This window comes from Lathyrus oleraceus, chromosome 4, assembly GCF_024323335.1.
Source record: "Lathyrus oleraceus cultivar Zhongwan6 chromosome 4, CAAS_Psat_ZW6_1.0, whole genome shotgun sequence".
NCBI lineage: Eukaryota > Viridiplantae > Streptophyta > Magnoliopsida > Fabales > Fabaceae > Lathyrus > Lathyrus oleraceus.
In genome coordinates, this window is record NC_066582.1 from 493,880,300 (window position 1) to 493,908,049 (window position 27,750).

Sequence of the window (27,750 nt, forward strand, 5' to 3'; positions counted from 1 at the left end):
ATATACATTCACAACCCGACTATCATATATTTCCACCGAGTCTTAGGTCACACGGTCTTCGGAAGAGTCAACAACCATAAAGTAAACTCTAAGGAGCTTTTCTTCCTTCACTGTGTGTTCATTCTGATGGCGTTCAATGCTACCCCGTTCTTATTGGCTAACATCCAGGCTAACTGCATGAGAGGCAACACAACATTCTATTTTGGAGGAATCATCACTTCCATAGCATTGGGCCTGAATCTGGAAGATAGGCTTGCTAACTTACCCACCTTGCTGACCGAGTTCCTTAATATCGACTATTGCCGCTCCTCGCACCTTATCAAAATCAGAGACGATGGGAGATACCACCCTGTGGTTCGGAACAAGATAGTCTGATGCGTCATTAAGCCTAACAGGAATCGTATAGATCCGCAGAACATGGCAAATTGGATTTTTGATCTGAATGCTTCTGAGCCCATTGGAGAAGATCCTAATAATAATGGAGCTGATGAAATTGAAGAAGAGTTGGACCGACAGGTGCCATAGCCACCTCCTGAGCATGCTGCAGAGACATCTTCCTGAAACCAACAAAGAAATGAGCGACGACCCGCCACCATGGAAGACATCTATGCTGAGATGTTGCGACATAACCAAAGGATGGAAGAGCACCAAACCGAAATGATGCAAACGATCCAGCAAATACAAAGAGACCAGCATGACTATGCAAACTGGCATGACCAAGGGATGGCGAAACTATCCGAGGAAATATGTGCCTTGACACATTGTGTTGATGACATCCAGGAATACACTCAATATGTGGGTTTGGACCCTACCCAGCGTGGTAGAAGTGAACGTGCACGAGCAAGAGTTAGAGCAGATAGAGCCCAACATCGTGGCGAAGAGTAGTGATCCTCCTGTTTCTCCCTTTTTCTCACTTTATTTTGTCACATTGAGGATAATGCTTTGTTTAAGTGTGGGAGGGAATCCTTACCATTTCGTTTATTTATTTATTTCTAATTAGCCATAACAAAAAATTTGTCTTTCGTTTATTTATTTCTATCTAATTAGCCATAACAATTTTTTTTGTTTTTATGTTAAATGCATACCCTACGAGTATATAGGTTGTCTTACATAGGTTATGTTAGGAAGCTGAGAAAAATCTAACAAGATTGATACCGTCCTGACACCTTAGATCTCTCACTTTTGTGAGATCAGTTTGAATACCCATTATACTGATACCTTGAGTTTCCGTTCTAGATTAACCCCTAGTAGTTTATACTAGTAATCAACACCGTCTTAAACACAAACCATGTGAAAAGCCGATGAATATAAGTGATTGATACCTACAAATTGAGAAGATCCTTCATACTTTTGCTATTGAGAAATTGAAAATGCACCATACAAACGGTTGCAAGATATACAAAAGGAAAGAAAAACCCGTTGTCGGTTGGTTCAGATGTACCTGGTACTGGACTCGGTAGGGCGAACTACGGTTTGATCCCCCACAACCTTCAATTGGGATATATAAAGAGTTACCACGCTCGTATACCAGACCCCGTGCTAAAAAAGGATCAAAGCCACTAACCGGCTACTTCACTAAGTGCGTGTAAAGACAAAGGGCTTAATGTGATTGCGCTAGAATGAAACCGGGTGAAATAGAAACAAGAAGCATTAGGTTGAGCTATAATAGCATGATTCGAACTGGTTTGTATAGAGGAGAGATTTATGTTAATGCTTGTTGCTTGTGTCGTTACTGTATCTTTAGTGTTTTACTTGAGTATCTGTCATTCTAATGAAATACCTAACAACCACGTACGAATTGGAATTGTGTCAAGTATTCGCGTTTAACTAGTGTTGCGAATTTTATACTGATTATTTGCTTGAGGACAAGCAAAGATTCAAGTATAGGGGAGTTTGATAACACGAAAATGTATCGTATATTTGCCTTGATTTGCATTCGAAAATCGTACCGTTTTCATTTATATTCCGATTATTCCGCAAGTGTTCGAGTTATTTTTGCAGGTATTTCAATTCCCATGCTTAAATGAGCAAAGTATAGAAAAGGGAGGAAAAGAAGAAGAAACAGAAGAAAAACAGCAGAAAAACCAGAATATATGAATTTTGTGCATGTGACGCTCATCACACACCCCATCACGATCGTCACGCCTCGATTGTGACGAATGCCACAAATCCATCACGATTGTCACGTATGCAAAGTCAGCGTAATGGGTTTCAAACAGAAGTGATCCACGTCGCCCCAGTTTTCGCTCCTTAAACCACCTTCCCGTGAATCCCTCCCTCAACTAAGTCCTCCTTATTTTTCTCAAGCACGAAGACCAAGGGGTACTATAAAAGAATGGAAGTTGGAAATTTCCGGGGGCTCGCTCATCTTATCTCTCTGCCTTTTTCCGCTCATGCAATTTTGTTTTCACGTATTTTTCTTCAACAAGCATTATTTTCTTTTACTGCAATTTGTTTACCTTTCCGTTCAGAGCTTTTATTTTTCCCTTTTCTTCCCGTTTTTCACTTAACCAAAAGTAGTAGTTTCCTACATTGGGGAACTACTGCAACTTAGTTAGTTTAGTTTAAGCATTTGTTTCGAAGAAGCAGAATCCTACCGACTTGTGGAGGACTGCTCAAGTACTTCAAGATTCAGCCTATTCAATTAATCAAAGTTCCAGGTTTTTATTCAATTATTATTATCGCTTTATTATTAAATGATCATGTTTGCTTTATTATTAAATTGTTTCCGTTCATCTGTATTTGCATTATTTAACATGTCCGGCTAAACTACCGGTATCGGTATGTAAACAATTTAATTAGACAGGATTTAATAATAATCGGTGTAAACTTCTTTTCTCAAATAATCTTTCTGGATGTGGTTTTTAATTTGAATTTAATTAACTTTGTCACGAGAGTGAGAAGCTATTTAATACGGTTTTGCCACGAGAGTGGGAAATTAACTAAGGTTAGAACCGACAATCGCGAGAGCGTGAGGGTCGAACTGGATAGTAAAAACTAGGCATTGATTTTAAAAACAGCAAGAGCACTTTAAAAGCAATTAGAACTTATTTATTTTCAAAAAGTATTTTTAACTTCAAATGGGACAGCGGGAGCGTACATTCTGACTTAAAAGTATACTCCGAGTCAACAATCACGAGAGTGTGAGATAAAGCCTTTTAAATGAGTATTTTCTATTGAAAGGTATTTGGTAATTAAAATATACACCGGTGACTTATCGAATCCCTTACAATTAATGTGTTGCATATTGATATCCCTTCATTAATATTTTCTTAAAAACTTAATTTTCTTTAGATTTAATTTTTGTTGAAACGAACCTCTAAAAATCATCGCCTTAGCTAAACATAGTAACATCGATAGTATTAGTTTGACCATCGGTCCCTGTGGGTTCGATATCTTTTAAAACTAAACGACTAGACTGTGCACTTGCAGTCAAGTGTCCGATAGACTATATTTTATATACAGTCACGACCACGTATCAAGTTTTTGGCGCCGTTGACGGGGACTGATTTAGTCAAATAGTGCGATTCTTTCGTTGTGTAGTAAAGACTGAGGTAAAAACTAATTTCCTTTCCCTTATTTCTCGATTGTATGCCAAATACTCGCTCACAAGGCGAAAACTTAGTACCACCAATCGCAGAATTAGAGCGTTTCTTATATTTAAGACGCAAAATACTAGAGTACCAACAAAGGTACAATATTCCCGATATCTTCTTTCCTACTACTGAACCAGTTGAAAAACCAACCATGGATGCAGTAGGACCTCAGAATCGTCCTCTTAAGTTCTACGCTACCCCGTCCCAACAAGAACCTCACAATAACATTGTTGCCCCTGCTATTGATCGAAACGATTTCGAGTTGAAATCCTCAGTGTTATCAACTGTCCAACAACATCAATTTGCTGGAAATACCACGGACGACCCTAATGAACATTTGACCAAGTTTGTGCAGTACGCAGACACTGTAAAGGCGAATGGTGTATCTTAAGATGCGATAAGACTACGCCTTTTTCCTTTCTCTCTAAGAGACAGAGCTTGGGCTTGGTTGCAATCCTTGCCATCCAACTCAATCACTACATGGGAAGAACTGAAGAATATTTTCTTAGCCCGATATTTTCCGCCGAGCAAAACTGCTACGCTGAGAGCTCAAATCAACGAATTTCGACAAAAAGATGCAGAGTCTCTCTACTGCGCGTGAGAGAGATACAAAGACATGATGAGGATGTGTCCACATCACGGTCTCGAAGACTGGGTGATCATTCATACATTTTACAATGGGCTTCTATTTAACACAAGACTGACAGTAGACGCTGCCGCGGGCGGTGCACTTATGGATAAGCCATACAACGAAGCCTATCAACTCATTGAAAACATGGCCCAAAACCATCGCCAATGGGGAGGTGAAAGAACTCCAGTAGGAAAGTCTCAAACAAAAGGTGGAATGTACGAAATCAGTAGCCTTGACCATGTCCATGCAAAGGTAGATGCCCTTGTTCAAAAGTTAGATAACTTGACCATACCACCCGCAGCCACCGTGGCTGCCGTAACTCCAAACTGCGCGTTATGTGGAATTCCTGGACACACTGCACCAGAATGTCAGATATTAGCAGGAGTCGACACTGATCAATTAAATTATGCACAAGGAAACCCTTATTCGAATACCTACAACCCAGGTTGGAAAAACCATCCTAACTTTTCGTATAAGAACAACAACGCCCTGTATGCACCTGGCCAAGCACCTGTTGTTCCACCTGGATATCAAAATCCAGCTACTAATGCTCCTAACATTCCTAGGAAGTCCAACCTTAAAAACTTAATTTTCTTTAGATTTAATTTTTGTTGAACCGAACCTCTAAAAATCATCGCCTTAGCTAAACATAGTAACATCGATAGCATTAGTTTGACCATCGGTCCCTGTGGATTCAATATCTTTTAAAACTAAACGACTAGACTGTGCACTTGCAGTCAAGTATCCGATAGACTATATTTTATATACAATCACGACTATGTATCAAAGAGCTAGTAAGTTCTCTGAGAAGTCATGGCATCGAGCTAAAAGAGGATGAAACCCAAAGGAAGAAAAGGTGTGTGGCCCTGAAGTCAAAGGCCAAAGCTTTTCAATCCAAAGTAGAAGAATGTAACATGCATTATTACTGTTTCTGCCCATATGTTCTTTGCAACATCTGTCTCATTGATAATGGTTCTAGCCACTTCTTACAAAATACGATTTTTCCTCTCTATAACCCCATTCTGTTGAGGAGTTCTAAGATAGGAGAAATCATGAGAGATGCAACTATCTTTAAAAAGTTTTTCAAAATATATTTTTTTAAATTCACCACTATGATCACTTCTGACTTTAACAATTGGGAAACATTTTTCTTTTTGCATTTGTGACCAGAAGGTAGTAAACATAGAATGTGACTCATCCTTGTGTCTTAAGAACTTTACCCATGTCCATCTATTGTAGTAATCTACAATGACTAATACATATTTCTTTCCATTTACTGAAGTTGTTTTAATTGTGTCTTAAAATTGGTTTTATAAAAACTTTCCTTTCTAGCATGCTTCACAAGGAGCATCTGAAGCAAACTTCATATTTGGAAGACCTCTAACTAAATTAAGCTTTTTGAGTAGAGAGATTCTTCTCATGCTAACATGAGCCAACCGTCTATACCAAATCCATTGTTCTTCATTCACTGACATAAGGCATTTTACATTTTGTTTTTCTAAATCATAAAGTTTGATTTTATAGATGTTGTTTTTCCTTTTACCACTGAAAAGTACAGAGCCATTCTTATGACTCACAGATTTACAGAACTTTTGATTAAATATAATGTCATAACCATTGTCGCTTAATTGACTTATGGACATGAGGTTATGCATTAAACCTTCAACTAATAAAAATTTTGTAATAGAGGAGAGCAAATCATTACCAATTGTTCATGTACCAATAATCTTACCCTTCTGATTTTCTCCAAAGCCTACACAACCTCTAGGCTTAAGTTCCAGCTCTTAGAACATATGCCTTCTTCCCGTTATGTGCCGAGAGCATCCAGAGTCTAGGTACCATGTCTAGTGTCTCAAATTTGTTGTTAAGGATATCTGCAATATAAATTATTTTGTTCTTAGGTACCCCACATCTTTTTGGGTCCTTTATGGTTAGTTTTTCCATAGGTTTTATCAACCCAGGGTTTCTGTGCAAAATAGGTATCATGTGTGTGACCATAAATAAAACGAAATAGAGAACTTTTGGTTTTATCACCATTTATTTGGGTTTAGATTTAAGCATAGAGTTCTTTGGCGGAACATAACCAATGACATTTTTATTTATACTTACTCCATAGATCATGAAATCCATCTTGCTTCTATCTATGTTTCTTGATAGAATTTTTTTAAAAGATGTGTCATATTTCTTTGAAGCACACTCAGAATTCATAGGAGCTTCTAAAAGAATTTCCTTCTCTAGTTTTTCACTATTGCTTTTGAGAGAGAGTTTTATTTTTTCTAATTATTAATTTTTTCTTATTAAATATGATTTTCTTTTATCAACTTACTATGCGCTCCAGAATCAATTACATGAATCTGTTTCAGATTCTTTTATCTTTTCTGAAGTCTCTGACTCTTATAAATAATTTCAACTAAAGATAATTCAAGTTCAAAATGATTTAGATGATAAAATACCTCTTTAGTGTATGAATCTAATTCTGATTCTGATTCTGGTTCAGAGGCTTCGGTGCTAGCCATAAGCGCCATGTTAACTTGTTTTTCTTCAGAGTTATCTTTAGAAGAGTCAGAGTCATCTCAGGTTGCCATTAGAACCTTCTTCTTTTCTCTGAAGAATTTCTTCTTAGGTTTTTCTTTGTTGAGTTTGCACTCATAACACATAACCTCCTTGTCAGCTCCAGACTTCTTCTGCTCAGACCGTCTATTTGTTCTTCTATAGCCTATGAACTTCTTCTGTCTTTGCTTCCAGAGTTGGTTGACCCTTCTGCATAGTAGAGACAACTCGTCCTCTTCATCATAACCTTCTTCAGACTCTTCTTCTTCTTTAGCTTGAAGAGTTTTGGTCTTTCCAGACTTAACTTTAGACTTCATAGTCAATGTGAAAATTGTGGGGATTTCAAACTGTCATAGTTTACAAACAAGTGTGTTGTTTCAAAAAATAATAAAATTACAACGGTTTCTAACTTCCACAGTTTAGGAATCAATATGCATTTTCAAAATAACGGTAAGATTGTGGGGGGTTTTAAAATTCCAGAATTTACAAAAATTAACTTTTCAAACAGATTGCACATGACAATCAATTAATCTAAAGGAGAAATTGATTGCTTCCTTTAAAAACTTGTTTTTTTTGTCTTTGAAAGATATTTAGTGATAACTTAAGATGCACGGATGATGCATGAAAGTTTAGGAACATTAAAATGGTTTAAATAAAAATATTTTGAGCACTTAAAGCTTATATACATATGAATTGTCATTGTATATTAATCTTCATGATTCAATCCTTTGATTTCTAAAGTTTATGCAATTTTGATACTGGATTTAACTTTTTTGTTTTATTTTTGATAATGTTAAAAAGCGGGAGAAGAGAGATGGTTGCTTTTGTTGTTTTTCAAGATACCAAAGATAAATGCATAATTTGTAAAATAAATGGGGCGATATGCAAGATAGGAGGGCATATACAAGATAGGGGGAGCAATTAAGTATCAAGCAAAAAAATTCCATCAATGTATTTTGCGATCATAAAAAAGGGGAAGATTATAAAAAAGATGTTAATCATCTATCTTAACTTAGTTTCGACGAAGACAAAAACTTATCAATGAAGAGAGATCAAAGAAAAAATATTTCACTTTTGAAAACTCTTTGGATCTCACAACCTTTTGAATTTCATTCAAAGTAATATTCCTTACCATAAAGAAGGACATCCTTAACGACTTTCTTTTTTTCTGCAAAATCAAAATATATTTTCTTTTTCATTATTGTTTAAGATTTTAAAATATAAATTTAAAAAAAAAAATGATAAGTTAAAGACAAACATTAGTGTTTTGCTTTTGCTTGCCATGGAAGTTTGAACAGGAATGTTACTTTTGATAAAGGAAAACTCTCATTATTAACACAATTTTCTCACAAAACTAAACAAGATCTTTGCATGAATATCAACTACATACAAGTTCTTTCACTTATTTAAACATATGAAACAAGCTTTGTTGTGTATGACTGTGTTAACCAGAAACTTCAAATCTTGAAATATGGCAAATGAGATGTTCCATAAGAGCCTCTTGTCATGCAGAATTCAACATAATCACGAACCGTAGTTTCCCTATATTTTGGAGGATTGTCTTCTGATACTAATTCTTTTATAGGACCATAAAGTCTTGTTGATGGTTGAAGACTTGTGCTAAAAAGGCTTGCAATTGATATTCTTGGACCAACATAGTTTGCCACTACTCTATGCTCAACACTTTTGAATCTGTCATTTGTTATAAGCTGTTTCCAACAAATTTATGAATTAACAAAAGCAAAACCAAATGTCAACAAGATCATTAATGGTGTAATACATCAAAATTAATGTACCTGCAGAAGATCACCAATGCTGATGACTAAAGCACCAGGTATAGGTGATACATCAACCCAACTATTTTCATGAACAAGTTGTAAACCACCAATATGATCTTGTAGAAGCACAGTGAGAAAGTCATTGTCAGTGTGTTTAATTGCTCCCAAAGTTAATTCTGGTTGTGGACAGGAAGGATAGTAATGGTAAACAGCTGCAAGTCCCTCATTGCATCTCATATCATTTAGATAGCTTCGATCCAATCCAAGTGCTTCTGATAATAACTCAAACAATACACTTCCTAGTTTCATAACTTCCTTTGAATATTCCAACATTATATCTCTGCAACCATATGCACAAAAATGCTATAATCAAATTCTATTACTAAGATGTTCAATATATATATATATATATATATATATATATATATATAATATATATATATATATATATATATATATAGCACAGACACCTCTAGGAGTAAGCATGTCGCAGTGCAAGAGTATCATAATTTAAAGGTAAGATTATATTTAACATATACCTGCAAACTGATGGCAAATCTTCAGGTTTAGGAGAATGAGGAGCCAAGAAACAGTGAAAGGTATCCCTCCAACTAGCTGCTGGTGAGCTAAAAAGATCAATGTTACTATTGTATACCAAAGGTTTCGTAGCATCACGTGAGTATAGTTGTCTTTTCACCTCAGAATCTTGCTCAAAGAATCTGATAACTCCGTTCTTCATCTCATCCAAAACACTAACTTGTATTCCATGATTGACAACTTGAAAGAAACCCCATGTCTCAGATGCTTCCTTGATTTTCTCAACAACTATTTTTCTTTTTAATGGATCTTGATGAATATCAACAAGATCAACAGAAGGAACAACTAGTTTGGTGGTGCTACTTAAAGGTGAATCTTTATGAAATTCGTGATGGAAGATGTGAGGGATGTTTGTGATAGAAGCATCAACAAGTCCTTTAACACCGTCTTTTGTTTCATCAAAAGCTTTGAGCTCACTTGCTCTATCATAGTCAGGTTTTGTTGTCACTGAAATTTCACTGGTTTTAGATATTTCCATTTTTGTATGTCAAATATTTTGATGTAGTTTTTTCAAGACTTGTCTTTATAAATATATATGCAACAACAAGTGGGAGTCTTGAAGAGACAAAATTGCATTAATTGAGCGGCATGGCACAGAGCTAATGGGTATCTACAGCTTGGAGTTTTTGAGATTCCCATTTTTGTTTGGATGTAGTTTTTCATTACTTGTCTTTATGATTGTGTTTTTTCCCATCAATTATTTTCCTAACTCAGAATATCCTTTTCTTGGTTCTGTTTAATATTGGAATTTTGTCATTTTGGTGCAGATTCCATGTACTGTATATAAAGATCCATGTGGATTGTGTTTTGTCCTAATGCTAATGTGGTTTGTTTTTATCAAATGACATCAATGTATCAAACTTAATAAGATAACACCTCCGTATTTTCGTATAAGAAAATTTATCGTTGGATTGAAAACTATTATCCTATAGATCAATATCTATAAAATTTAATATCAATCGAAAATCATTTATCATGTTAACAAATACAAAAAAATGAATATCTTAACAAAACTTTATAAAAATCGTTAATTTTTATCCTTCTCTTTAAATTATAAAATAATTTTTATTGATGTGAAATTTTATAACCATAATCTATATAATAATAGTTTTCAATTCAACGGTGGATTTTGTTATACGGAGATAGGATGAAGAGTTATTGGAGGTGTTATGTTACAAAGTTTGACACTTTGATCTCTCTCTCTCTCTCTCTCTCTCTCTCTTCCTCTCTCTCTCTCTCTCCTCTCTCTCTCTCTCTCTCTCTCCTCTCTCTCTTCTCTCTCTCTCTCCCTCTCTCTCTCTCTCTCTCTCTCTCCTCTCTCTCTCTCTCCTCTCTCTTCTCTCTCTCTCTCTCTCCTCTCTCTCTCTCTCTCTCTCTCTCTCTCTCTCTCTCCTCTCTCTCTCTCTCTCTCTCTCTCCTCTCTCTCTTCTCTCTCTCTCTCTCTCTCTCTCTTCTCTATTATATATATATATATATATATATATATATATATATATATATATATATATATATATATATATATATATATTATATATATATATATATATATATATATATAATTATTTATCCTCAAGTCCTTAAACACATAATTCTTTTTATCATTATGTTCAATCATGCAACAATCTTTTGAAAATGATATTTTATATCCTCTGTCGCATAATTGCCTAATGCTAATAAGATTATGCTTAAGGCATTCAACTAAAAGGACGTCTGAGATGGTAGTAGAGGAGGAATTACCTACACTACCTTTTTCGAGTATAGCTCCTTTGTTATTATTACCGTGGTTACAAATCTTTTCTTCTTAGCCACAAAGTCAAAGAATAAGGAAATGTCACCCGTCATATGTCTCAAGCATCCACTATCGAGAAACCATGTTCTCTCCGTATTCTCAAGACATTCCATTGGAAAATGTCTGTAGAAACCAAAAAATCTCCAAAAATACCTTTAGGAGGTACCCAATTTTCATTGGATCCTTGTGTGTGAGTGAAACTTTGGTTGCATTTGTGCAACCATTGGAAAATGCCTTTATGAACAAAAATCTCTTAAATCGGCATTTAACAATAGTATTGTATCATGTTTTTCATATGGCAATGTCCTTTTTTTGTGACTTGAATTTCATGAGGCTATATCACGTGGCTGGAGCATAATTTTCTTGTAGTGCAACCATTTTTCCCATTCCTTCAATTCTCCAAGCTACTTTTTCATCTTCATCCACACTTTCATGTCACATGTTTAGTTCCATCACTTGAATCACCTCCATTTGATTCCAAAACAATCCTTCAAACCCTTCCATCAAACATTAACTGTACTTTTCTTCCATCTGTACACTCCAAAGATCTTCCACAAGGAATTCCCTTAGGAACTCAACTTTAACTCACATTGGCTCACTCATTGCCATTAATCCATCAGGCCTTGAAGTCAAAGACACCCTTTCTGGCATAATGAGTAAGTAATACTCATTAATACAAACAGAAAGACAAAGATCCTAAAATAAAATGAAATTGAAATGATGCACTACAGTTAGCTTTCTACATGAGCTTGGTCCCATTAAAGCATAAAGAAACATGACCAAAAATGTCTTTATCGTTTCAATTGATATTGAAAAAGCAGGGTGGTTCTAAGCAATGGCAAGACGGTCTTTAATTCATGGCTTTCAAAACTAAGGGGCCTCATATTATTTTTAAAAAAAGAAAAATATATATTTAATATTATATTAAATAAATTATAAAATAGAAAATAAATATGAATTTGTCATTAACGAAACAGTTGAAGATTGATTTTTAAACATGATGGTAAAGGTTGTGGGTTCAATCCTTCTTGTTATATTTTTTTAATTGTTAATAAAATTAAAAATTTAATGTTTTTTTATTTATTTTTAAATCATTGATTATTTTTATTTTGTAATTATTAATTTATCTTTTTTTAAATTTTTAACTTTATTTGTTAATTATTTAATGATCTTTTGCAGACACTAAATATAAAGACTTAATTGATGAATTCGCTTCAAAAAGTTTTTTTTGAGAAAGACTCTTTTTACTTTATTAGAAATTTTAAGTTGTATGAAATATTTTTTTTATAGTTTAAATAATACTTTGTGTTTTTTGTTGCTTCACTTGGTTAATATAAATTGTATTTTTAATATATTATGTTTAAATATTCAAATTATATATATTTTTTTTAATTCTAAAAATTATATTTATTTTTAATTTAGGCCTATTTTAAAATTAGAACATGGTCTTCAAATTGATTGAGTCAGTCCTGGATAAATATCACGTTTAATTTATTTAATTTTTAAAGTTATTATCATTGTTGACGTGTCGATGTCGTGTATGATGTTTGTGTCGTGTACGATGTACAACACATGCATACAGCTGAAGTTCTTGCTGGTTTTGTAAACATCAAATGAGGTATTTATATGAATTGTATAGAAGATTCTTGTATGTTTTTTCAAGAAGATTTGGCATAAGATCGTTCATTTGGTAAATAAACTTCTCACACCCATTTTCTCAAACACCTTGTAAGCAATCTCTTATTGTCATTTGGAACTTGTCTCTTTGTTTCAAGAAATCGGTATTAGCTTCGAGCAAACCAAATTTCTCTTGCGTAATGCTTCCGAACTTACCTCGATACAACTGGATTCATTGTGTGATCGTGTTCTTTCTTTACAATCTCTCGGGTTAGATCGAATGTCCATCGACCACTTAGTCACAGAGAAATTAAATGTGCTAACTTCAATGAAATTGACCCATTGTTAAGCTTTTTGAGAAATGAATTTCCAGGATAGATTGAGAAAGATAAGGTGAGACTTCTTTTATCGGCTAATGAATTGTAACAATTATTTGATTTTCCTTAGAAGGTTCAATAGCTTATTGGCTGCGGAATTGTGGTCGACAAGATTGTACATGTGCTTAACAAAGTGAGTTTATCAAAGGCGATTTGTCATAGGTCAATGGAAAAAATTGAAAGAATAATTAGTTTCTTTAAACCCTTTGGTGTTGCTGATTTGATTGTGAAATACCCTAAAATTATCAACTATGATTTGGATTATCAGCTGAAACCAAGAATCAGAGTTCTTACTGAGTTAATTGGTGGAGACGAGGATAGTACTGGGAAAGTACTGAATAAGTTTCCTAATATCTTGAGTTATACTGTGGAACATGTAGAGAAACATATATAGTTCTTGAGGTCTTTTGCAGACCTTAATGATCAATAAATATTTAGGATAGTGTTGATGTTTCCACCTATCTTCACTTAATTAATAGTTTATTATTAATATGTTAAAGAATTAAGCTAGTATGTAATATATATTTAACATCTAAACATTTTAATTAAAAGGAACAATAGTCTAGTGATTAAGAATCTCGCCCAATAAACTTAGGTACTGAATTTGAATTTGATAACAAAAAACAAAATTAGAAAGAATCAATGCCACATAATAAAAAAATTAAAAATTAAAAATGCCACATGGATTTTAAAAAATAAATTAAAAAAGTAAAAAGTCAAGACCGACCCTGAGAAAAAGCATACTAAAGCTTAAACTTGCAGAAGAAGGTATGGGCCAACATTAAACAACATTTAAAAAGCAAACATCCAGAAGAAGGTATGGGAAAACATTAAACAACCTTTAAAAAAAAGCATCTAGTTATAAAGAAATTTGTATATAGTAATTTTGAATAAAGATGGAAAAGAGTTGGATAATAATGTATACATGTTAACGTCAATGGAGTTTATTAATGCATCCCATATGCTTCTTATGCACCACGTGAAATTCCAAAAATGTCCTCAGTTTCCGGAAATGCATCTTCGGACGCACCACAAGATCAGTTAATATTAACATATTCCGGAGATACATTCCCGGAATATTTTGGAGGTTAAATCGCGCCAGACTCTTCTCTTTCCTTATTTCGCATTACTCAACCTTCAACTCAACTTCACCTCTCAAATTTCTTCTCTACACCAAGTCAAATTTCATTCAGCAGGGCTCAAGGGAACATCAACCTTCATTTGTAACATCATTCACCTTCAATCAAAAACATCAATTTCTTCTAAGTGTTTCAAGTTTTCTATAAATATTTGAGTTTTGGTTCAAATGAGTAGAAATCAATGTTTAGGGTTATAAATGAGTAAAAATCATATTTAAGATAGTTTATGCGTAATGTATTAGTTTTTTGTTGGCTGAAATTGATGATCAAAACAATTCTTTTAGCTTCATTATGGTACACTACGCCATTGATGTGACCTTTGTGTTGTAGAAAATTCCGGAGATGCATCTCCAAAAAATTTCAGCGGTTTAGTTTCCTAGTAATATGAGATGCATCTCCGTAATTTTTCAGCAGTTTAGTTTCCCAGAAACTGGAGATGCATCTCCGAAAATTTCTCAGTCTTTATTTTTTATTTTCTTACTTATGTTGTTTGCCTGCACTAATGGTTTGTCTTACTTTAACTTACATTCATAATGGTTGATAGACATGATAGATTGAGGCATGGTAGGGTTGCTCAGCATGCATCCGCTCGGCGGGAGAAGAGTCAACAGGTTCCGGAGACTCTAGGTCCCTCTGGTCAGGCAGAGATGTCTACTTTTGGGGGTCGTGTTTCTCCTCATGCGATTCCATTTTCTTCTTCCCGTAGGAGACGAGATTCACCATCTGACGTATCACTCCTCCCATCCTCCCGCGGGCGTCAAGTTTCACCAGTGTCACCTCCTACAATAGATATTGTTGATCCACTCCCACCTTCTAGTGTTGATCCACTCCCACCTCCTACTGTAGATCCAATGCCACCTCTAGAGGGTAAGGTTTTTGCGGGTGTTGAGCCAGAGGATTTTCGAGGTGGTTCAGTTGATTTGTCTTTACTGCCTCTGTATCCAGACTATACTGCCATACATATATGGGATGGAGAGGTATCATTAGTTAGATTCTTTATTTATTTTTACGTTAATTTTAATTCCTGACGTTGATTATTTCCTGACAAATTTCAGGAGTGTGATCCACATAAATTTCTTAACCAGGAGAGGAATATTGTTGCATTGCCTTGGCCAAATGAGGAATGGTTTCAATCGGTTTTATCCTTATCTGGGTTGAAGGACTTGTGCATGATCGATTATACTACTGTAAACCACGAGATGCTTAATGCATTCGTGAAGAGATGGCACTCAAAGACCTCGTCGTTTCATTCACGCATAGTGAGATGTCTATCAGACTTAACGATGTCTCATGTTTGCTACATATACCGATCAATGGGAGGTTCCTAGATCATGGGAGGATGACCAAAGACGAGGCACTTGAGAGGAGGGTAGAGTATCTAGGGGATGATCCAAGGGATGCGATGAATGAGTTGGATAAGACCATGCGTGTTCATGCTAGATTTGTATACCTGAAGAAGGTATATGACGATGTGCTCCTGAGTGCCCAACAGGCTGATGGCGATGATGAACAGGTGGCGCTCCATAAATCGCAGGTCATAGGCAGTGTCACACTATTGACAATAATAATTATTGGTCCTTTAATGTTTCTTTGTCATTTTCATTTCATGTTTGCAAAGCCATTACTGATGATTCGTGTGTTCCAAACTTTTCAGGGTTGGATCCTCCAGCACTTCCCGCGCATCTCTGGTTAGGCGAGTGTACCTAATTACACTGAGGATATATTGCGTGCTACTGTTTTTATCCCTCTCAGGAAGAACCAGGCGACTGAGCCTTACAAAGTCTATCTTGATCGTTTAGTTACTGAGGACATGCACTTCAACATCTATGTTGATCACCTTGAGACGCGTCCATTTGACGAGATAGTGATATACCCTGGATGGTTGGCATGCAGGTCGCATCTCATTGCTCCTCATCTTCCCGAGCATGTCATGCGATAGTTCAGCTATACTCAGACCATTCCCAGACATCATGTTGTCTATGCTCCTTCTACCTTGACACATATATAGATAAATGACATGTTTTATGATTATGAGAGTCGTATGGTATCGGAGAAGGCACGGGCTACCATAGCTGAGAGAGATTGGAGCTACGTCGAAGGGTACATCAGATGGTTCTTCAAGGTGTCACATTCGTACATGGTGCAAGTTCCTCCAGGAGACCCGTCGAGACCAGCTTATTAGGAGATACTAGAGGAGGAACATACACAACTAGATCATGTTGAGGATGTCTTGCCTAGGTGTCATCGCATAGTGGAGATTGCGCAGACAAGCATTGATAGAGGTATCTTCCTTGATGGGTATGATGTGAGGCAGTCCTAGATGCCATCATGACGGAGACACGAGGGACATTGATGTATCAGAGATATCATTGGGGGACAGGTGAGATTGATGGCCGAGGAGGCAAAGCTGGCAAAGGAGGCATAGGAGGTAAAGGATAGGTTTTCAGACACACACAATCGTCTCTTATTATATAGTTGTAGTACTATGGTATGTAATTTATTTTGACGGTCTTACTACTTTATTGATCTCTGTTGTATGTTTTTTTTCGATATTTATTGATATTTTATTTTTGTATGGCATTTTTGGTTCATCTAGAATTATGTACGTCTGTTTTTTTATTTTCGATTGTACGATATATTTTAAATTTTCATATGAACACAGATAAACAACATATAACATGACATACCTGTTCTGATACGTTTCGAAGATCTATCTTCGGAATATTCACATAGATGCGTCTCTGATATAATTCAAATGTAAATGACTTATGAGTGAGATGTATTGAATGTTTTAAATTGTTCTGGAGATACATCTCCAAAATATTTTAATATTTATTCAAAAATTGATGCCTTCGGAAATGCATCTCCAAAAATTAAATAATTTATATAATGACTAAGAAATATTAAGAGTGCATTAAAAAAAAGGTAATGCTAACTTGTGTCCTATGAGCACAAGTTAAAAACTAAATAAAAAAATATTATCTTGAAAATTGTGTATTGATTTTAATAAAAATATATAATTAATTTTTAAATTACTTTTTTCAATACAAACTTTATATAAATAGATTTTTTAATTTGTGTCCCAAGGACACAAGTTATCATTACCCTTAAAAAAAAATTCTATATCTCTCATCATACCACTATTCATATTATCCTTTTTCATGGTTAATAATTGAATAGTACTTGCAATTTAATTTGCTTTCATTGGAAAAAGGAGTTTCTTATGAGCTCCCAACCTAATTATTTCACCACCATGAAATACTACAGTTCCGGGTTTTTGTGGGGCCATGCAAAAAGACATACAGTATGATCATGGTAAATGAGAAAATATATTTAATGCAAACTAATTTCTATGTTAAGGAATAGACTATCTAGGAAAAGAACAATGGGTCAACGTTCCAATTATTCTATGTCCATAAGAAATTGAGAAGATATAATAAGAAGTAAATTAAATATCCAATTATTCTATGTCGAACATAAATGCTAACTATTACAAAATAAAATTCCTTTTCTTTTTCTTTTGTATACCAACAATAAATAACCAGAATACAATAAGTGACAAAATTCATAAGTCACAAGACTACATAGTAGTTTGGTCATCCACGAGGTTTGTGCTTTGTCCTAATGCTACTTTTTCTGAATTATTGGCATAAATAACTATCTTTCTTTTGTCAACTCTCTCTTTCACTCTTTCTTTCGATCTTCAATATATTATTTTCTTTATCACACAAACACAAAAAAAAAACTCCATGGATAAATCAATTCATATTGCAGTGGTTCCTGGTGTTGGATACAGCCATTTGTTCCCACTTCTTCAATTCTCCAAACTACTTGTTCATCTTCATCCATATTTTCATGTCACATGTCTCATTCCTTCACTTGAATCTCCTCCATCTGATTCCAAAACAATCCTTCAAACTCTTCCATCAAACATCAACTGTACTTTTCTTCCATCAGTACACTCCAATGATCTTCCACGAGGAATCCCCTTAGAAACTCAGCTTCAACTCACACTGGCTCACTCATTGCCATCAATCCATCAGGCCTTGAAGTCCTTATCTTTAAGGACACCCCCTGTGGCATTACTGGTTGATTCTTTTGCAGTTAAAGCATTGGATTTGGCTAAGGAGTTCAACATGTTGTCTTATGTTTACTTCCCTTCTGCAGCTACCACTTTGTCTTCTTACTATCATTTGCTCAAATTGGATAAGGTGACATCATGTGAGTATAGAGATCTTCCAGAGGCTATCCAATTACCAGGGTTTGTACCGATTCACGGTCGCGATCTTGTTGATCAAGCTCAAGATAGATCAAGTCAATCTTATAAACTGTTACTCGAGCGAGTTGAGAGAATCCGTCTTGTTGATGGGATTCTTATTAATAGCTCCCTAGAAATTGAAAGAGGATCTATAGAAGCACTGACGGAAGAAGGAAGTGGTAACCCTCCTGTGTATGCAGTTGGGCCTATTGTCCAAAAGGGAACAAGAGATGGTGATGATGATGTTAAAGGATTGGAGTCTCTGTCATGGTTGGATAAACAGAAACCATGTTCGGTTTTGTATGTTTCTTTTGGGAGTGGTGGCACACTTTCACAAGAACAGGTTAATGAGTTGGCTTTTGGTTTGGAATTGAGTAATCAGAAGTTCTTATGGGTGTTAAGAGCGCCGAGTAGTTCGGCGAATTCTGCATATCTTTCGCAAAATGATGTTGATCCTTTGCAGTTTTTACCATCTGGGTTTTTGGAGAGAACTAAGGAAAAAGGTTTGGTTATTCCATCATGGGCACCACAGATTCAAATTCTTAGTCACAGTTCAGTTGGAGGGTTCTTGACTCATTGTGGTTGGAATTCAACTCTTGAGAGTATGGTCCATGGTGTGCCGCTGATCACATGGCCTTTGTTTGCGGAGCAGAGAACGAATGCGGTTATGCTGAGTGAGGGCTTAAAGGTTGGACTGAGGCCAAGACATGATGAGAATGGTATTGTGGAAAGAGTACAAATTTCTGAGTTGATCAAGCGTCTAATGGAAGGAGAAGAAAGCGAGAAACTGCGCAATAATATGAAGGAGTTGAAAGAAGCTGCTAATAGTGCAGTTAAAGAAGATGGATCTTCTACAAAGACTCTTTCTCAATTGGCACTCAAATGGAGAAATTTGGTATAGAAAAACAAGCTTTTTGACAGAATATGCAGTCTTAAGATCTCATTATTTGACATTATTTTTCACTGTTTACTTTAGTTTATCTTATCTTCAATAAGTGTTTTGCACCCAATATTGAATGTCGCATAATTCTCAGTACTCTCTTGATTAGACCCCTCTGTGGTCCCTATTTTGTTATAACACCAATTAATGTGCTCTATTTATGTTTGTTACTTTTAGTTTGTTATTTGTTTTGGCAAGTTGTCCCTTTGTAACTGTTTAAACTGCATAATTAGGCCAATTATCTTGAATGAAAGTAACTCATATTTCACAAATTTATCTCTATCATTTCTACATTTAGTCTTCAACACCAAAGCTCATTCAATCATTGAGTTCATGGTATTTGAGTACATAATTGATCAACAGTATACAAACATGTGTGTTCCATCAGATCCATTCTATATTTGTTATCACTAATATTATATAGACATGTGTGTCCCCTATTCATTGTGGTCAAATTTCCAAGAATATAACTTTTGTTGTAGCGCATGTATAGGTAGGTGAGTCTTGTTTTTGTTTTCTTTTCACAAGCCACCGAAAAAAGAAAGACTTTACCTTTTTAGATCAGATAAACACTTCGATTCATACGCTAGAGACTTTACAGCAATTTTTCCTACACTTGGGTCCTAAGTGCCTCTAAAACAATCCTTCAAACTCTTTAATGTACTTTTCTTCCACCATTAGACGTTAGATATCCATCAAAAATCTTAAAGACAATGGGATATGAATCACCTCTTCTATAAACTCAACATTTCCTCCATATTTTATCAATATGAGACTTTTAACATTTTCATATTTGAAATCTAACAAAGATCTACCAAATGCTATTCAAATACTATGTTGTGTGACAGTTCGCGGTCGGGATCTAGTTGATCAAGCTTGAGATAGATCAAGTCAATCTTACAAATTCTTACTCCAACGCGTTAAAAGATTTTGTCTTGTTGATGGTGTTATTATTAATAGTTTTCTAGAAATAGAAGAATATCTTATAAAAGCAATAACAGAAGAGGGAAATGAAATTTTTCTTATAGTGAAACCCTCCTTTGTATGCTATTGGGCCCATTATCCAAACACAAACAAAGCCTAGTGATGATGTTAATGGTTTGGAGTGTCTGTCATGGTTGAATAAAGAACAACCTTGTTCAATTTTATATGTTTCTTTTGGGAGTGTGTTTATCTCTAATTTTGTTAAATAATCGCTAGTCTTTTTTAGAAAGGTTATTTACAAGATCGATTAGTAAATCCTAGAACATATGTGCATAAATTATTAAAAGAGTGTTTAACTGTTTGTTGTAAATATATCATAAATTCTAACTTTGCAGGAAAGTAAAGACAATTTGCAAAAAAAAAGAAAGGTATTTCAACCGGGTCAAAATCCTTGTAAAATCGAAAACAAAAGACAAGTAAATTTCTAGATAAGAATGTGAAAAGGAAGAAATACAAAGAGTTTTTTAAAATATGTAAATGATTGTAGGCAAAATCATACATTTTTCTCATTGACTCGTTTCTCGCTATCGTCTAGGTACTTTGAGTTTGGTGGAGTATTTTTGTAATGATATTGTCACCCTGAATCCTAACACCAGAATCCCTATATATAGTAATACATAAATGTAACACCCCAATTTTGTCCCTAAGATCCCTCATGGCATCATATCATAACATTGCATTGCCTCAAGGATCATTAGACACCTTGCTTCCTTCCCTGTGGATGGGGATTCCTTTGAGAGTGCTTCTTGATCACCAAGTATTGCTTGCATTTGTATATCATTGCTTTTCTTTTTGTCACTAACCAAAATGTACAAAAATATGTCATTAACCCTTGTTACTTGCAGCTGAAGCATTTGCAGGTCAAGCAATGAAAGGCATTCATTGAGCAATAGATGGTGGTTATTCTTGAGATTTGGGCCCCATGATCATTATCAAGAGTTCATATGAGCTATGATGTCATTTTGAAGCAAAATCCCAAGTGGTAGAGGTCTAAATTTCATCAGGACATTTCCAAGTCATATGAAGACCCAGAAAGTCAACTACAAAGTCAACTGTGGATTTGGAGGTGGGAAGTGATTAGAAATACTTCATTCATGTTCAAAAAAGTCTCATTTGACATTTCAAACACTCACATTGAAGAATTTGAAGTCAAGTCAAAAATTTCCCAAAATGGAAAGTGACCCATAATTTGAAGTTTCCAAAAATGGAAGGATTTTGGACCAACTTCAACTCAATCTTACATCATCAAAAAAGTTTCAAATGAAATTTTGTTGAACATGAAAGTTTTAGATCTTTCTCTCCCATTTCCAAAAAGTCCAAGATCATGAGTATCTGATGAATGGTTAAGGAGATATGATCCAATCATTGTCAAGTGTGCATGGAACTTCAAATGAGCATAACTTTTGAACCAAAGCTCCAAATTGAGTGGTTCTTTTTGCAATATCCTTCTCTTGACCTTTAATTTCCAAATCATGCAACACATTACATAAAATCTCATCACATAATCACTTGCATATCCATGACTTTTTTGGAGGGAAAATGCAAAATTCAAAAATGGTGCATTGTATGGACTTTCTACCATTGCCATTGAGTTTAAAAAAAGATTTTAAGTGAAAATGATGAGGCCAAGGGTACTGTTCACGTGCAATTAGCCCATGCACCATGCAAATTTTGATTTTTGCAAAACACCTTATTTCACTTAACCAAGTTAATTATGGATTAGTAAAGTGATTAGGAAAGCATATATATATTCTAATCATAACAGAATTGAAGGAGGTTAATCACAATTCACATTTCTAGATCCAAAATTCTCTCTCCCTCCAAAACTTTCTTCAAACCAAAATTCAAATTTCTTGAACATAGCACTTGTTTTTTGTTGGAGATTCATGATCAGTGAGTTGATTATAGTGTGAATCAAGTGTTGGTTCGTGGAATTTGTGCAAGAATCAAGTGGTTGAAGTTCAAGAACTCAAATATGGAAGTTCAAAATTAAGCTAGATCTACAAGTTTCCAAGCTTCCAATTCATCATCAAACATCATATCAAGTATTCTAGAGTGGATTAGAAGCATCTTGAGCTTTGAATCGCGCAAAACAAGGAACTGTTCTTCAAGAGGTGAGTTTTTCGAGCTTCATAATTTCACAATCCATGTAGATATTCTTGTAGATCTTGCTTTGCTGATCGTTTTGATATAAATTTCGTGCGATTTGGATAAAAATTGAGAGAGATATGCTTGATTGAAGTTTCACATGTCAAACTTTATTTGATTCGTTTGCATGATTAATGATGGATTAGCATGAATTGATGATGGATCTATAACATACATTGCATGAGGATTTGATTGATATAAAAAATTTGTGATTCTGAACATTTCTGGAAAATTCTGGAAAATTGGATGAAGGTCGTATGAACATTCATCTTCTTCCTCATAAAGAAGATGAAGATGCATGCATTTCTGGAATTCTGGAAAGATTACGGCGGTTTTGTGCAGATAGCGGCGGTTTGAACCACCCTAATCTGCAGCGCTAGGGTTCTTAATGGAACGAGGTCGTTTTGCCTTAAGCGTGCTTCATATTTTAAATATGTACATGGTGCGATTCTGGCCGAGTGTGTTTTTGCAATTGTTCATCATTTTATTCACTTTCCCTCCAAATTACATACATGTGATCATTTCCATTTCAAATTATTTTCTCCAACTTGTAAAAATCATATAAAATTGAAAAATGATCCAATTCATCTCCAATTTTTTGCAAAATGTTCCTTGAGATGTCTAGTTTTTTATGATCATGAATTTGCAAGTTTTGCCTGGCTGGAAATTTATTTGCTCTAGGTTTATTGAACACATGTGCATTTGTAACATTGCCTTACTCTTTCTATCATGAAATGCTTGATTTTAATCCAATGGACACGAAATTTTTCATGCTGATTCTAGACACATTGCTGGATATTTTAGGCTTGGTTTGGTATTTTTCTCATGTACCATTTCTGTTTTATGCTTGTGTTAACATGGTGTGACAATTTGTGTCACACATTTGGTTGTTCTTACTTGTGCAATTTAATTTCCATGCCCAATGATCTTGGATGCTACTGATTTTTTGTATGATGATCATGTTAGATGTCTTGAATGTTCATGAATTTTTCCAGAATTATTTGAATCATTTCTGTTTTGTTTTGGAGTTTTCATTCATGATGTCCATATATGAGCTTTGAAATTTCCTTTGACTTCTTTTGATCATGAAATGCCTTTGATGATTGATTTTGATGTGAGCCTTTTTAGGACATGTTAATATGTGTTTGAAGTTGCAATGTGTTGAATTTCAGCTCCTGTTTTAAATTTTTTCTTCATCTTTGACCCTAGGCATTGACCTAGTGGTTTGTTGCTTACATGTGAGCTTTGAATTTCAGGTTTAAGCATCCAAGTTCCATGGTTAATGATGCTTCATCACTTGAACATTGATATTTGCTTTTGATTGCTAACACTTGCTGTTTTGTAGGGTGATGATAACTCATTTGAGTTTGCCTTATGGCTTTTGTGTTGTACATTGGGATTGTCTGTTGGTTATTAACTGTTGTCTGTTTGTCTGAAAGTTGTACTGATTGGTTTAGCTGTTTCCACAGGTACCTAAGTTGCTTTAAGTTCATTTGAACTTTGCTTTGCTTTTGCTTGTGGTTGGCATACCACTTAGGTATAATCTCTAATCTTCATGTAGTCTGGAAGACCTGTCATGTTACTTTGACAGGCACCTGTCTGAAGCCCTCCTTAAGAGGCCATGTTTTTGTTTGTTTAATTTTTGTGCCAAGCAAGTAAAGTCCTCTTAAGAGGCAATTGGCAGATAAAAGGGATGTGTAATCCATCCCTTGTTATTCAGTTGTGTCATTCACTTTGCTCACACCATGTGTTGATGCATTGTGAATAAGAACCCAAGATCTTATAGAGTCAACCATATGTGGAGAAGAGTTCCTACATTCTGAACTCCCACACTTTCTATTGTTTAAAGCTCTCCCAGGCCAGGGATAAGAGCTATGAGGCATAACCCTCATCTCCATTTCATTTGCTTCACCCTAACTCTCAATGTTAGGGTTAAGAGCTCAAAACACCCCATTCCAGTTGGCTGTAAAGCCTAACCTTGCTTGAGCCTAATTGATTGTGTATAGTGTGTGCTAATTGATTTCTTGTTTGCTGGTTTGCCCATATGTGCACAATTGTTTGAGTGTGCCTTTGTGCATTATTTTCATCTTTGAGCATTAATTGTATATCATTTCATGATCATTGTTCATATCTTTGTGACACTTTATTTGTCCATTGAGGAGTCAATTGTAAGTCCATTTATTGGCAGTTGTTTCCTATGATCTGGGAGGAGTTGGGACTAAGACCATTGATTGGCATCCCATTTCCTTGGAGTCGAGTGTAAGACCATTTATTGGCAACTTGTTTCCTCTTGCTTCTTGCATTTGTTTTCTTTGTTTTGTGAGACTAGTATAAGTCCATTGATTGGCATCTGGTATCCATGTTTCTCTTTGTTTTAGGAGATTGGTATAAGTCCATTGATTGGCATCTGGTATCCATTTTGTTTTAGGAGATTGGTATAAGTCCATTGATTGGCGTCCGGTATCCATTTTGTTTTGTGAGATTGGAATAAGTCCATTGATTGGCATCCGGTATCCATTTACTTTGTTCATCTGTTATTTGTTTGTTGCCTTTTCCAAAGGAATCACTTGGATCATCTACATATGATCTCAAGAGGTGAACATCTAAGAAGTTTTGCATCCCTTAACCCTCACCCTTTTTGTTATAAACCTCCATCTTTGCATGTTAACTCAAACCAGAAAATATTGTGCAAACATTTTCATTTCTTTTCAAATTAGAAACCTAGGCCTTAAGCCTTTGATTTTCAAATCTTCATTTTCATAATACTTCTGTTGAATTGAATTCTAATCATACTTTGACCATCATTTTATGAATAATTCTAATTGGTTAATTTCACTCATTCAATTGTTTTGTGGCTTAGTCCGTTCTTGATAAGTTTTCATACATTAGCCATAGATCTCAATTATCTTAGTGGTTGATGTAAATCTCACCTTTGTCCTTAGTGATTGAATTGTAAGACTTCCTTGCTTATTATAGGGCATGGTCCCTCACTAGCAAGTTGAAGCTTTTCTCACATGGTGGACTTGTGGTTGTATAGGTTGAGTTTTCTCCCGTGGATAATGAAAGACCTTAGGGCTTTTGTTTTAAAATTAACCCATTCATATTTTGGAAATCTTTTAGCCGAACTACGAGGTTTTGATCCTGTAAAGGTACGTAGGCAATGGTTATCCATCCAAACACAAAAATAATAAAAATTTGTATATTCTTCTCTCATCCTCCCAATCAATGTTTGCATAATAAACATTTGTCATAAACCTTATCTTTTGCAACAATTTGTGAAAAGGGTTCCCTAGGAGTACCTAGGATGCTTTGGGTGCCTAACACCTTCCCTTTGCATAACTACCCCCTTACCCAGATCTCTGACCTTTCATTAGTTTTCTATGTGTAAAACTTCTTAGGCTTTTGTTCGCTTTTTAGCCATTCCTTTGGATAAATAAAAGTGCGATGGCGACTCTATCTTTGTATGCTTTGCTTTTGATTTAGTCAATAAATTATAAAGTGACGAATACACCGCTACAGAAAAGTGGCGACTCTGCTAGGGAGAGATTTTCCTAGTGGGTTTGCCAACTTTTCACAATTGTTGTGATATATTGTTTATGACATATTTTTGTACAATTTGGGATTACTGTATTGCTTGTAATGATTGATTTGCTTGATATATCAATTGCTTGCTTGCTTGGTGATCTGTGAGATGAGTTCTATACCCGAACTCGAGTGCATCCTATGATAGGAGAATGGCATAGTCTCGTCGACTTGTGTGGAGTTATTCCTTAGCAAGTTGACTTGCGAGTCCATTCACTTGGTGGAGGTCATGTTGGATTAATGATGTCACACAAGTTATTTGTGGTTAGGCATTATTCTTTCAATGTGTGCCTTAGAAGCCAAGGACCTTAGTTTACCAAGCCCATCTTGGCCTATTTTTAGGACGTAGTGCGGAGGTCGTTCAGATGTAAGATCTGATGCGATTGTTACGCGATACTACACTCATAAGAGTCTCTCTTGAGAATATTTTTGGAATACGAGTATTCGTTCCTCCGATAATATTCGAAAGATGGGATGATGACTATGGGAACCTCTGGTAGAACATGTTCGACAGGTTTAAACCATAGTACACTCCCTTTGGGTGGTTCTTAACCGAGACTCCATGCTCGTGACTCACAACAAACCCGTGATTCATGGTTGATCCGTTCACCCATCGTTAATATCAATGGAACTTGGGTGTTGATAAGGTGAAAACCATAATCCACTAAAATGGATGATTGATATTAAGGATGGTTGAATCGTTCGTACATCGTTAATATCAATGGAACTTGGGTGTTGATAAGGTGAAAATCATAATCCACCAAAATGGATGATTGATATTAAGGATAATACGAGCCATCCCATGACCTTTGTCTGGTGTGCTTTGCTTGATCCTTGAGTGTGATTGCTGCATTCATGCATTCATGCATTCATCTGCATCCATATCATCAGATAAAAAGAAAATTTTCAAGGAACTTAAGGTGTTTATTTGCAAAATTTTCAGATATGGAAAGACCAAAAAGGCATACAAAGAAGTACAGCTTTAGACAACCCGATCTGAAAGAGTTAAGGAATCTGACATCTTATGTATTAGATCCCTTGGGTTTCAAAGCTCGTTATGGGAAGCTTCTGCCTCTGCTGACTACTCAGGTTGATGAAGGGTTGATGAATACTTTGGCGCAGTTCTATGATCCTCTGTATCACTGCTTCTCTTTTCCAGACTTTCAGCTGTTGCCTACCCTGGAGGAGTATGCGCATCTTGTGGGTATTCCGATTCTAGATCAGGTGTCGTTCAGTGGCTTGGAGAGTATTCCTACTTCTCGAGAGATCGCAAACTTGTTGCACATAGATGAATCCTTGGTTAAAGCTCATATGACTACCAAAGGTGGAATTCAAGGTCTTCCTTCCAAGTTCCTCATTGCTCAAGCCACCGTTTATGGGAAGGCCATGAGTGAGGATGCCTTTGAGGTTAAACTACATGAACGCTATCTTTCGTGTCTTTCGCTCTGCTCCCTCTACACAGAATAAAGAGGATTACATTGCTCGGCTAGACAAAGTAGAATCTAAGAAAGTCAAAATCTGGAAAGAGCAAGGTCTTTATGATTTGATTCAGCTATCCAGAATTCACCCTCCATATTGCCAAAATATGCTTATCGCATTGTTGTACTTTTCGAAAGGAATAACGAACACCTTCTAATTTTTTTTTGGATGAGTTGGATTTTGGTTTGGAATTGAGTAATCAGAAGTTCTTACGGGTGTTAAAGAGCCCAGAGTAGTTCAACATATTCAGCATATCTTTCACACAATGATGTTGATCCTCTGCAG

General features: G+C 35.4%; 3 protein-coding genes across 3 annotated transcripts; 2 read left to right on the top strand and 1 right to left on the bottom strand.

Moving 5' to 3' along the window:
- Positions 1 to 8,067: 8,067 nt before the first annotated feature.
- LOC127076666 (1-aminocyclopropane-1-carboxylate oxidase homolog 12) lies at positions 8,068 to 9,650 on the bottom strand. Its single transcript, XM_051018372.1, has 3 exons — positions 9,095 to 9,650; positions 8,574 to 8,895; positions 8,068 to 8,486 (listed from the first exon to the last, which is right to left on the bottom strand). Exons 1-3 carry the CDS (start codon positions 9,628 to 9,630, stop codon positions 8,235 to 8,237), a joined length of 1,110 nt encoding a protein of 369 aa, XP_050874329.1. The 5' UTR covers positions 9,631 to 9,650; the 3' UTR covers positions 8,068 to 8,234.
- A 2,917-nt stretch (positions 9,651 to 12,567) lies between these two features.
- Positions 12,568 to 13,407, top strand: LOC127138182 (transcription termination factor MTERF8, chloroplastic). The gene is given in 3 exon segments (XM_051064576.1): positions 12,568 to 12,589; positions 12,675 to 12,881; positions 12,884 to 13,407. Coding segments are annotated over 3 exon segments (753 nt in total).
- A 4,166-nt stretch (positions 13,408 to 17,573) lies between these two features.
- On the top strand, positions 17,574 to 19,429 carry LOC127076667 (hydroquinone glucosyltransferase). Its single transcript, XM_051018373.1, has one exon. The coding sequence runs from the start codon at positions 17,824 to 17,826 to the stop codon at positions 19,231 to 19,233; it is 1,410 nt and encodes a 469-aa protein (XP_050874330.1). The 5' UTR covers positions 17,574 to 17,823; the 3' UTR covers positions 19,234 to 19,429.
- Positions 19,430 to 27,750: the final 8,321 nt, after the last annotated feature.

Excerpts from the sequence above, each read along its gene's own strand:
- LOC127076666 (XM_051018372.1), bottom strand. The coding sequence starts at position 9,630 with ATGGAAATATCTAAAACCAGTGAAATTTCAGTGACAACAAAACCTGAC. Across the intron at positions 8,896-9,094 it reads GATTTGCCATCAGTTTGCAG|AGATATAATGTTGGAATATT; the intron begins GTATATGTTAAA and ends ATATGGTTGCAG. Across the intron at positions 8,487-8,573 it reads GCATTGGTGATCTTCTGCAG|CTTATAACAAATGACAGATT; the intron begins GTACATTAATTT and ends TGTTGGAAACAG.
- LOC127076667 (XM_051018373.1), top strand. The coding sequence starts at position 17,824 with ATGGATAAATCAATTCATATTGCAGTGGTTCCTGGTGTTGGATACAGC.